This window comes from Acartia tonsa, chromosome 14, assembly GCF_053477335.1.
Source record: "Acartia tonsa isolate MP-2025a chromosome 14, ASM5347733v1, whole genome shotgun sequence".
Taxonomy (NCBI): domain Eukaryota; kingdom Metazoa; phylum Arthropoda; class Copepoda; order Calanoida; family Acartiidae; genus Acartia; species Acartia tonsa.
In genome coordinates this window covers 34,078,562-34,091,138 of record NC_137273.1, presented here as the reverse complement: position 1 = coordinate 34,091,138, position 12,577 = coordinate 34,078,562, and the positions used below count along the sequence as shown (strand labels likewise).

At 28.9% G+C, this 12,577-nt stretch overlaps 2 protein-coding genes across 6 annotated transcripts in view; one reads left to right on the top strand and one right to left on the bottom strand.

Moving 5' to 3' along the window:
• LOC145306500 (uncharacterized) overlaps window positions 1-12,577 on the top strand; it is a 228,822-nt gene that overhangs the window by 15,508 nt on the left and 200,737 nt on the right. For 2 of the 4 annotated variants that reach the window (XM_080148631.1, XM_080148632.1), the window contains 4 exons: window positions 160-792; window positions 7,236-7,667; window positions 8,253-8,318; window positions 9,879-9,941. The exons of the other annotated variants lie outside the window; for them this stretch is intronic. In XM_080148631.1, coding sequence (XP_080004757.1) covers window positions 160-792; window positions 7,236-7,667; window positions 8,253-8,318; window positions 9,879-9,941 — 1,194 coding nt within the window. The remainder of the gene's footprint in view (window positions 1-159; window positions 793-7,235; window positions 7,668-8,252; window positions 8,319-9,878; window positions 9,942-12,577) is intronic. 4 annotated transcript variants of the gene reach the window in all.
• The window catches only part of LOC145306504 (uncharacterized), a 354,771-nt gene that overhangs the window by 209,453 nt on the left and 132,741 nt on the right, over window positions 1-12,577 (bottom strand). The gene's annotated exons all lie outside the window — the stretch shown is intronic.

Genomic DNA, 12,577 nt, shown 5'->3' with positions numbered 1-12,577 from the left:
ACCAAAATTAAACATCTATACCCCTTTAAATGTTTGGTGATTCTTAATTATTAGGCTTATTCCAATACATCAAATATAATCATAGATACATATTGTTTAATGCATGCCAACAATATTTAATTTATGTGAAGTAACTAAACTGATGCTGCTACTATTTAGGACCTGGCACCTTAAAAAGACCAGACAAGCTGATTCCCTCTCCCAAATCCAAACCTAAAATGGCTGCTAACCACCAACAGCCGCCACATCCTAACCAACAACAACCCCCGCAGCAAAAGCAGCAACCACACCCCAATGCCCAAGGGCCGCCACAACAAAAGCCCCCAGGTGGTGGTGGTGGCCCCCCTCCTCAAATGGCTAATGGTCCCCAAAAGGTTGGCGTTGGTGGGCATCCCCCCCAAAATCAACAACAAAAGCCTATGGGCAACGGTCCTGTTGTTTCACAGCAACAACAAATGCCTATTTCACAACAGCCTAAGGGTGGTATGGGTGGGCCCCAACCCCAACACCCCCAACAACAAAGCGCACAACATAATGGTCCCCCGGGCAGTAAAATGGGCCCCGGTGGTCAAATGGGTCCCCCGAACGGTGGGCCACCTAAGCAGCAGCAACAGGGGCCCCCAACTACTTCCAGTAGTGGCAACGGCCCCCGGCTGCCACCTGGAGCAGTTAAGGTGCTGCCATCCAATCAGCAGCAGCAGCAGCAGCATGGCGGCCCTAACATATCTGGCGGCGAAGTAGCAGCTAAAGTAAGATCGTATGAAGCAGGAGAAGGAAAAGATTCCTCTTTAGGTAGAAAAAGATGTAATTATATATATAGTGTATAATATTGCTTTATCTTACAATTTTTCAAACTTTTTTAACCAAAATTTTCATCTACAGAAGGGGTAATTTTGTTTATCAAAACAAAACAATAACTGGGGACGTGTCAATTTATTGTCCATTGTCTTATCTCATGAGATTTTAAATTTTAATTATCTTGATCAGTGATCTTGTTTATTACTTATCTTAATTTTAATTGATGAAAAGTTATAAGATTAAAAAGCAATTATTATATGCTTAAATATTTTGTCCTTTACTTGTTCTTAAAGTATATTTTCATTTGCTTGATCAAAAGTGATTTTATATATTTAGCTTAGTTCTTATTGATTAAATGCTTTAGTTCTGTAATTATCATTTTTGATCAGTGCTAGCAAAGTATATCTGAGCTGCAGATTGCAATGAGTATACAAAAAGTATACGAAGAGTATATAGCAAGTTCTCAATTATGGCATTCAAACGTTTCTGTGTTTCGCCGGGATGGGTCCATTTATCAGTTTAATCAAATTATTTTATTCAAAAAGATTATCAAACCTATTCTAAGATAAAAATACAGAAGGCTTTAAATTAAAGGGGGATATTCTTTACTGTGTAATGGATCCTTAAATCAACATGACAATAAGACAGTTGTGCATGCATATTTATATATATGAACCAATCATAGGACAGATAACATAATAATTGTGTAACATGCGTTGCTATTGGACAGGATGATTACAAGGCTTAAACATTTTCATTGTTCTTTGTCCAATAAGAGGACTCGAAAATTTATTCAATTTACTATTGGACAAAATTATTTGAATATTAAGAATCTACTGTAAAATAACTTATTCTCAGGGTTCTAAATTATTTTTTAATCCAAAACATATTCAATTAAATATAAAAATTACAAAAATATGTATGTTCTTTGAATATATAGAGATGTACTTTTATAAACTATCTTATAACCAAGCACAATAGTATCACATAATAGCAAAAGTCTTTGAAAAACACTTTAAAGAATCATTTGGAACATAAATAAAATCTTAATACCACAAAGATCTGCTTAGAAAGTATGTTTTAATTGATAGAAAGGGGATGGGACAATTTATTATCTCTTTGTTAACTATCCAAATTTAATGGAGTTTTTCCTTGCAAAATTATTGCAATTTTTTTTCATAAAGACTAACGAGTTAAAACTCTAATATTGATATAATTGTCTATTGTTCTGTTTCTATACAAATAGAACATAACATAACATATAGACCAACAACTTACAAAAATATAGAGTAGCTTTGCTATTTATGTAAATCTAACTTGATAGAAAGAAAAAAGTGGAGGGTTTTACGTGGATTTTATGATTCATTTTATAGGATTTAAATCAGTAAAAATCGAGTTGAGAAAATGCACATGGGGAAAATATTTTTTCAATTGATGACTGTGTTTCTTTGGAAAGAGATAGAGATTTTTAAAATAAAAAGTAAATACACTAGAGAATTTTTTTTACTACATTTAGAATGAAGAAAGAAAAGCATACGAAGGAAAAAATTTCATAAAATTATAAAAGTCTATTACAATTTAATACACAAAGGGGTAGGATGATTGTCTTTCCGTTGGGTATTTAGCCTGTTTCTAAGACTTTAAATTATTGCTGGATTGTTGGGGTTCTAACCTACAGGGAAGCTTTAAGCTGGTGTAAGCCAGGTTTTTTTTAAAGAGAAAAGCCCTTGAAAAATTATCCCCCCACCCTCCCTTTTCAAAATTTTTCAAATGAATCAATATGCAGAGGAGGGAGGGGGAGGGGGGGGGGTTAAGAAGCTGTTTCAAATAAAAATAGTTACAAATTGTTTAATAATAAGAGAAACAGCACATTTGTATAGAGGTTTATTTGTGAAGATTAATTTTGTTTATTTGTTATTTATCCAATGGAGCATAAAGAAAAGTAAATGGCATGTACACCTTATAAGAGGATTAACAGTTTTATTTGCAGGGAGGAAGGGAATATTGGACTGATTAAACTTGTACCCAAAGTTTTATAAAAATTATTTCTTTTTTATAATTTTGTGTAAAACATTGGGTACTTTTAAAAATCTTGATTTGTTAGTTTAATTTTAACCAATAACTACTGTAGGGGAAATTTTGTTTTTTATTATTGGAGTTGTACAATAATTTGTCGTCCAGTGTTTTTTCCCTGAAGATCTTAAAACACTGGATGATAAAATCGTACACTCCCAATCATGATTTACAAAACTACCACTTTACTTAGATAAAAATTATTGGTACAATTTTTTTTGAAACTACTGATTTGAACCAATTAATCAAGATTTGATCAAAGTATCCAAAGTTTGAAAGACAGTAAGAGTGTTTATTACTTTGGGCACCAGTAAAATTTACATTCAAATGTCCCCTTCATCCCTGTATATCAGACTCTTCTATTCGTTATTTCCCATAATTACCTTGGAAGGGATATTTCATTGGAATAAACTTATTTAACAAGCTAACAAAGTGAATTATATATGTAATAATATGTCCAATGTTTTTTCTTTTTAAAAAGTCTTTAGAATAACCAACAGACAGGATACAATTATATACTGCGCAATGGTTTAGGGAATCTTCACCTAAAATTTCATTTGTCTCGTTTAAATAGCCGACAAGATAATCACATTTCTCCTTTTAGCTTTACGGACGAAAAAATGGATGTACGGACAGGCAAAGTGAATTATAGATGGATTATAATGGATTTCATGTGGACTGTTATATTTCACTTCCAAAAGAAGATTGAAATGTAACAAAGTAGTATCTAATGTTTGATTTAAATTAAAAGTTTTATTATTGCTTGTTAATGTAAATTTAAGCTAAACTTCTTTAGTGTTGAAACATAAATTATATTATCTTTATGTAAATAAAATATATTTTGAAAACTACATGAGAAAAAAAACCAAGTAGTTATACAGCATGACCCTCGAAAAAGTATTTTTAAGCATCTGCAGCCCTTATTTCTCAATGAATTATTAAAAAATGCATATGTCCTTGTTCTCTATAGTATTCCACGTAAATAAAAATAAAAATATTTTTTTTACCTCCATTAATACCGGAGATTTTTAGAGCTAAAGTTTTGAAAAAGTGACTGAGAAAAGATTTTTTTTTTGTTTCTCTTATTTTTTGGATGGTTATATTATGTTTTTCTGGCAATGGAATAATGAGACACAAAGAAAAACAAGTTAACTAATTATTTCTTTTTTATTCCACCAAAAAATATAATTTTTTAATGGCAAAATATACTACTGAATGAATTGATTATTTGCAAATTTTAGGTTATTTATTAACCCTTATTTATAGAAAAGGATTAATTATGACAGTTGCTCCGCCTACTTTTCTGACATCTCAATTATTTAATAAGGGGTAAATTAAGCTTTTTAGACTAAAAAATCATTATGTTTTATTTTTATTTTCTTTATAACTTTTTTGTTATTAAAGTTAGGATTGTGAAACAAAAACAATTTTCCTGCTATATTCATAGAGATTTATTTGGTTTTTTAATCTTAAACAATTTTGCCTAATAAGTAAGTTTTTCAAAATATCATTAAACTAAAAAGACTCAAAAAATATGTGTAAAAAAATGCTTTTTACTCAAAAACTAAATTTTTTATTTCATTTTTGTATAAAGTTTCTGCTAGTAACAAAAATAAAAGGATTTCTAGCTTAATTTTGCTAAAAAAGTCATATCATGTTAAAAGTTACTTTTTCCTCAGTCACTTTTTCAAAACTTTAGCACTAAAAATCTCCGGTGTTAATGGAGGTAAAAAAAATATTTTTATATCTACTTACGTGGAATACTATAGAGAACAAGGACATATGCATTTTTAAATAATTCATTGAGAAATAAGGGCTGCAGATGCTTAAAAATACTTTTTCGAGGGTCATGCTGTATATATTTATTAATAATTTTAAGTTAATATGACAAAAGACTGTCTTTTGATTTGAATTTAAGTTAGTAAATTAAAAAAGAGAAACAGTATCTTTAAAGGGGGTTGAACTAACCCCCTTTTATTGATAAGCCCACCAGAAACTATTTAAAGATCTTACTGGGCAAGCTAGAAAAGCAACTTTATTATAATATTATGCTTCAAAGATGATACTTATTTAAATATTAATTAACGTCAGCTTGACCTAAGCATAGTGTTTGATGTAACATATTTTTATAAATGTTATTGCGATAAGTTAAGAATTCTATAATGGTCTTTTAAAATAGAGTATTTTTATTTTTTGGTGGGAGGGCCCAGGGGCCTGTCAATGACCATGGCCTGGTACCCAAAGTTTTATAGCCACGTTATTTTATTCGTTGGCTTGAAAACTTTGGGTACTTTTATAGAATTTTGATTAAATAGTTCCAATAGAGTATTGTCTGAACTTTTCCAACCAATCTACAAAAGTTATAATTTTGTTTACCCTTATTGGGGATGTAAACAAATTATAGTTCATCTTATCCCCTATGTGTCTCAAAATTTTGCCATGTCAGTTCAAATGTTTTGGTAAAATATTATTGATTGGTTTAGAATTATATAATGGTCCTGTTACTGTATCTAGAGTGTTTGTAATATTATATAAGCAAGATGACGTAATGTTAGTAGTTAATAATATCTCAGATTTTAAGTGCGGCGTGGGCGCACTAAAGCATGGTTGATTCTGGTTTAGAAATAAAGTAGCAATTATGTTTCTTAAAGGAAAGTTTACATAAAAAATATTTTTTCCTTGTTTTTCAATAAAAATCATCTATTGAAATATTTAAATGGCCTTAGGGACCTCTAAAATTATGGTCTAAAAACATCAATGTATTGTTTAATCTTTAATGGACAGACACAGACTTCCGGTTACTTCTATATAAGGATAGGAAATAATAGGATAGTGTATGGTTTATTTGTATTGTCATAGTTATGGAAATAATATAAAGAAGAATGTAAAGAATAACATATTCTTGTTTAAAAGTGGCCACACTAATGAGTTATGTTGTAATGTGGCCACGCTCCTAGTTGCTATTATTAATTGTAGTTTACCCAGAGAGGAGGGGCATTGGGCTGTAAATTACATTGGTTATCTTATATGTTGGCTTAAAAACTTAGGATATTTTTATTAAATTTTTACAGTTTAATTCCATTTCAGCAATGTCCAAACTTTTTAACAAATATTTACAATGCACAGAAGGGAAAATTAAGTTTTTTATCATTTGGGATTTTTATCAATTTATTGCCCATTGTCTTATCCCTTAAGATCCCTGATTTTATCAGCTTTAAGTGTCATGTCCAGGCAGATTTTGTAATAATAGTTTAGAAATTTAAAGACTTTAAGAAAGATTTGATATCATCTAATCTGCTTTTTAAGTCTGTATTTCTTTATAAGTGTAATTATTTTACTTATAAATGTGGATTTAAATGGATTATATTACTAGACTTTACTTCTTGAGGCCTCTAGGGTCACTTGGGGGGAGGGGGGTAACTCGACCCTTCGCTTTAATTTTAGACTTGAGCAGAAATAAGTTACTATAAAACTAAACATAGTTATGATCTAAATAGGAAAATCATAATGGTCCAGCTTTTAGCTAAATCTTAATCTACAGACAATCACAAGGACAAAAAAAACATCCTGTAACTATTAATTAGAGTTTGAGTGTGTATGCTTTTGTGTGGGGGCTTATATCATACACATGTATGTAACAAATGCACATTTACATATCTAAAGAAGGCCTCTGATTCTTACATTGTTTCTTAACTTTTAAGCAGAGGGGTCATTGGACTGTAAATTACACTAGTACCCAAAGTTTTATTATCACAATATCTTATTTGTTGTCTTAAAAATTTGGGTACATTTATTGAATTTATTGTTTAATGTCTTATCCCTTAGGATCCCTGCCTTTTTTGGCTCTGTTGTAATGCACAGTTTTGCGGTCAGTTTGGCGCTGCTTGTTTGTAGTTTCATTATAGAGTTGCATTTTCAAGTATTTAAATATCTAGTTTTCATTTATTATAATCATTATTCATATGAATTGTCCTAAAGTAGATTCTTAATTTGATATATTATGACATAATTTAATTTTCAGATTTAATGTTTTTTTGAGGGAAAAATTTAATTTTAAATTTATCTAAAAAAAGTTCGCAAACAGCGCAAAGAAACCAAATTAAGATTATTTAGATAGCAATCTTAATACAGGGCTAGGTCAATGGATATCCAATTTTTTGAGATATAGAACGTTTTTTTCTGTTTGTATTTATGACTTTTTCCCTCAGATGCTAATTTTATACCATAAAAAATATTTAAAGATTTTTAGTTATAATGTTTCTTTGAAAAGATCACTTTTTGACGTCAAGCTAAATTTCACCTTTAAGAATTAAAGGCCTCAAATTGAATTTTCTACATAATTATATCTTTTTCTTAACTCTTAGTCCGTGGGGACCAAGTACACCACCCGTCCACAAATGCGCAGCCCGCCACGTCAAATACTAAACACATGACAACCGCCTCTCAAAATTTTCAGTCAAACAGTCAGTCTCAGCCGCAAAGAAATCAAAACATGAACAATTCTAGTATGAGTAATAATATGAGTAAACAACAAAATACCAGAGAAAATTTTAATAATAACAATAGAGACAACAATAGAGACTTAATTTGTGAACCGTCGTACAACAACACTGCTAGAAAAAACTCTAGCGGCGGCAATTCTGGCGGCGGTAAAACGGTGATCCTGCGCAACACAGACTTTGTGTCGACAGGCACCTCGCCCGAGCATACATTCTATGATGATGTGCCTTTGACCAAGCTTAAGCCCAAGACTAGGATTGTTTATGACACGGGCACCCCAGAAATGTGCACACAAGGCAATTACACAATATTTTGGCCATTTAACACTTTCAATTAAGTTTTCATGATATTATTTAGATTTTTAATTGACTACATTTTTGTGCTAACCTCTACACTATCTACCCCCCCCCCTCCCCACACGTCTCTTATGTGTACTTTTAATTTAAACCAAAAGACTTCTTATACCACCTTAAAGTAGACAGAATTAAAAGTTTTTATAGCCTATACGAAGAAAGCAAACGAGAAAGGGTGGGGGGAGGTTGTTACTTCAATATTAAATATAGTTTAATTCTTTCAAAAGTTAAACTAAGCTAAAATGAACTATAAAAAAATTGAAATATATTCATTCTAATAATATTTTTTTATTAGTAGTCAATTAAATTTAATCAGACTTGTACTGTTCAGTAAATTTTTGGTTAGTTTTCTAAGAAAAGATAAAATTATTAATTCAAAATTTAAAGATATTAAATTTTAAAATTCATTATCATTTTCATGACCTAAGCATGGTATTTAGAAATCAAAATTAACATTTTTTTCAAAATCTTTTAAAAATATCGTTTATAATTGGTAAATGGCTAAGAAATGGTGTGATTCTTGTATAGGAATTAATGCTAGTATACCAGTAACAGCTGATAAATATACTTATACCATAACCAGTGTACTTACAGGAAAATTGACTTGAACACCTATTTAAAAAATCTGTCCTATTTATGAATTAGATTGCATATTATCTAACCTAAACTGACATTCTCCCTACATGTTACACAAAAAACATATTAGTTAAAAATCTACTAAATCTTAAAATGCTCAAACATTATTTGATGATTTTTCTTTCAAAGGCATTTTATAGATTTAGGTTAACAACACAAAACTACATTGTAAACATACATTAATAGCTACTAACTAAAAACTTAGAATTCAATAGATGTTTTTGCTAAACTACATTGTTTGTTTTATATTAAGAAAATTTAAATTTAAGGAGAAGGATTATTTTACCATTATCTTATAAATTGATAAACATTGATGTAATTGTTATTATATTCTTTAAAAGTTCTAAAAGCTATTATACGTTTTTTTGTTTAAAATTTGATAGTATGGACCTAAAAATTTAAGGTATTATATGTGGAAATTGAAAGAATAAGCAATGATTTTTAATTACAGTAAAATATGAAACCTAGCAATCTTGTAGATCAATTAATATAAGTATTAATGAATTATCATACCCAATTAAGGCCAGAAACTAAGAAATGGTTTGGAATGCCACAATAGAGAAAAGCACCTCTGTAACCCAAGAAAAGGATAAAATAAATGTGAAAATAAATAAAAACTGCTTCATATGCTCTTATAGTAGATAGCTAATAGATATTGTCATTATTTTTATTTTTTTAATGCTAGATTTTTTTTTTAAACTAAATGTATTTTGCATTTTGGAAAATGTTATGAATATACATATTATATATATATTACTTATTTTTTTAGCATTATATGTTTTTTTTTATGTGGCAACACTTTTTATACTTTTTTCTGTTGTGGCACCCGTTCCAACCCTAACCATAAAATATATATTATATATTAATTAATAAACTTACACACCTTAGAATATCCATCACACCAGTAATAGAATCAATATAAATAAGATGGGAGTAACTACATAATGGCAATATTTAAAAAGACAAAAACATTAATTTTGAAAAACTATTGGGTAGAATCAGTTAAAACTTTGTTTGTCTTATCCTTGCTTAATTGTAGTTGTTCCCTTAAACAAACCCTTGAGCTGCTATTCTCTTTAATATGTCTTAAATTAAATTTTCATTGCTTAGATAAAAGGAAAAGCTAAAAACATCTATGCTGCAAATATGCTATAGCTTGTCAGGATAAAGAATTTCATTAGAAATATAAAAACTCTCCATAAAGTTCATTGTAAGCTTTATAAATGATAATTAAAAATCACTGAATTTTGGTAAGATATCCACAAACAAAAGCTGAAATAACTTTTGAATAAGTTTTAACACTAAACCTATAAAATCTAAGATTCAAAAAATTATTTAGCTCCAATTTAATTCTCCTCCTAAAACCTAAATAATCAAAAACATAAATCACACAATTTGGGGAGGGGGGAAACAATGGTAAAATGCAAAAATGCAAAAACATATATTCATTATAACCTTAAAAGAAAAACAAAGTAAAATTTACAAAAATCTGGTGTCAAGTCAATTTTGTTGGTCTAGCATCTGGTATAAACAGTGCAGATCAAGGAGGCGGTAGCAAAAAAGTTAAAACTACACAATCAGGTATTTTATATAAAAGACAAAATTTCTTGGTTTTTTAAGGTAAGATTTAAAAAAATGTACTTACTAATATATTATTTTTGTATTAAATTTAAAAATATATATAAGGTATAAAAATCTACTTAGAAATATGTCTATCAAAACCTGTAGTTTTATTGAGGAAATGCTAGTATAATTTCTTCAGTCATTGATTCAAGTACATAAGTGTATAGCTTTTATTGAATTATTTTATTTCATGTTTAAAATTATAACAAAGAATCAATTTTGCAGTTACAATAAGTCACAGTCTGTAATTTCAAAGTTAAAATTTGTATTCTGTCTCACTTTGAATTCCCATCCAATATATTGCTTTCAAATTATCTTAGTTGTACCCAAGGGAGTGAAGGGCCAGCTAAACCATTTACTTTCCTTTATTTTCAGAAAATGAAATGTCACCATCAATTTTAGTTTGTGGCCTATTTGTTAATACTACCGGTTCATTAGCTTGCATAGTAGAGTTTACATAATAGAAAGATTTGAAGGATTTTTGAGATAAAAATTTAATATTAAAGCTAAGAATGTCAAAATTTTATATTGTAAACTTACAATAAGTATTAGTACATACAAATTACTGTTGATTGTTATTGTTCATATTAGTTGTACAAATTGAAAAGTTGTTCCTTTTTTTGCAAGTAGTTGTTGACAAACAAATTGTGTTGTGCTCAAGAATGTATTCTTCTTATTGTTGTATTGTTAAGCAATACAAGGTGCAACTAAATTCAGCATTTTAAGGGATTAGTTTTTTTAGAAATCTACTGTTAAATATATGAAGCAAATAGTTCAATTCTGAAATATGAAACATAAAACTCTTGAGACGAAAAGTTTTTTCTTCATATTTTGTATAACAGAAAATGCTATAACATTATCATTTTAATACTCAATTAGTTGTTGCATTTGATACAATTGAATCAATTAATTATAGGTTTGTTGGTAATTAAGTTTAAATAGGATATGTTTTGTTTGTGAAATGAAAAGTCTTGGGATGTTTATTTCCATTAACTAATTACTGCTACGTAGTGTAATGATGAATATTTTTACTGTGCCCATTTTTGTGTAAGCATTGTTATAGTTGATCCAAATGAAAGAGAGACAAGATGAATATATGGTTCATTGATTAATCAAACAACACACAATCTCCTACAGAGCTCTCTGTCTAGATAATTTAAGATACAATAGTAGAACATAAGAAACCAGAACAATGTTTTGTTTTTTTATTTAAAACTTTTCATATTTATATAAATATTCCTAAATTATTTCTAAGATTACAAGATTAAAGTCAAAAATTAAAAAAAATGTACTGTTTTATTTTTATCTCAGTATGTTTTAATATGAAATATCATACATTGAAAAAAAATCAATTTTACACCTAATTAAATATAAAGTTTCGTTAATAATATTACAAATAACAGCAATATAGCCTACACTTAATCGCAAAAAAAATATTAAGATCTAGACAGCAATTTAGATTATTTTAAAGAATATTTCTCTATAGCTTAGTCAAACTTAACTAAATTTGCCCTTTCAATTTAAAGACTCCTGACTAAAGCTATATATTTAATACAATAAGGGACATGTTAAAATTTCATTTTTAAGTTAAAAGAATGAAAACACTGCTGCTAAAGCTTTTAACCATTTGAATATGCATTTAGAGATGAAATGTTATGTTAAAGTTTGATTGTGTGCAAAAAAAAGTAATGTGTTTGTGTGTGGATGAATATGTGTGTGTGTGTGTGTGAGCTTTTATGAGTTTGCCATATTTATTTTGTGGAAAATCTAGTTCTCTCAAGCTTTATATAATGTTAGGGACTTTGTCTTTGTCTTCCAGGGAGTTGAATTATTAATTTATATTGCAATTGCTCCTTAGATTATTATGTTTTTATTTCTACTGCTGCTTTTAAATATCTTTTTTATCTTTTTATATCTAATATTATAAACTTAATTGACAATAAATAAGTTTGGGTAATAACTTTTTTTCCAAGATGTAAAATGAATTGAAAGTTTGTTTTTGTTGGTAGGTTATTTAATTTTAAGCATTATAAAGCTGATAAATTTTACAAATAATTGCATAAAGACCTGGTCATATCTTAAACTGACATACTAGAGTTACATAACAGTTGTGCTTTTTATAAAATATTTATAAACTATCCTTTAAATCAGAGATGAAGGGAACATAATAACCAAAGTTAAATAACCATGTTTTCTTAATTTTGATTGTTTTGTTGCAAACTAGAAGTGTCCAAACTTTGTAACCAATAATTTTTATCTTCAGAAGAGATGATATGTTTTTTCTCATTAGGGATAAACATTAATTTATTAACCATTTCCTTAGCCCTTAAAATCCCTGCCTTCTTAAAGGAGACACTGCTAAGATATTCTGTGAGCAGAAGTAATAAAAGATGGAATTTAATTAAAGTAAACAATTGACACAAGCCTATAACTATAAAAGCCATCTAATTCTTATTTCATCCAATTGCTGTGAGAAGTCCTCCTCCTCTTTTTCCTTATCATCTTCTTTTTATCCCCATCATCTCTCTTCTCTATTGTCTCTCTTTTTGTGGAAAGATTTCAGGGCTGCAGTACTGTTCACTGATAATAGAATA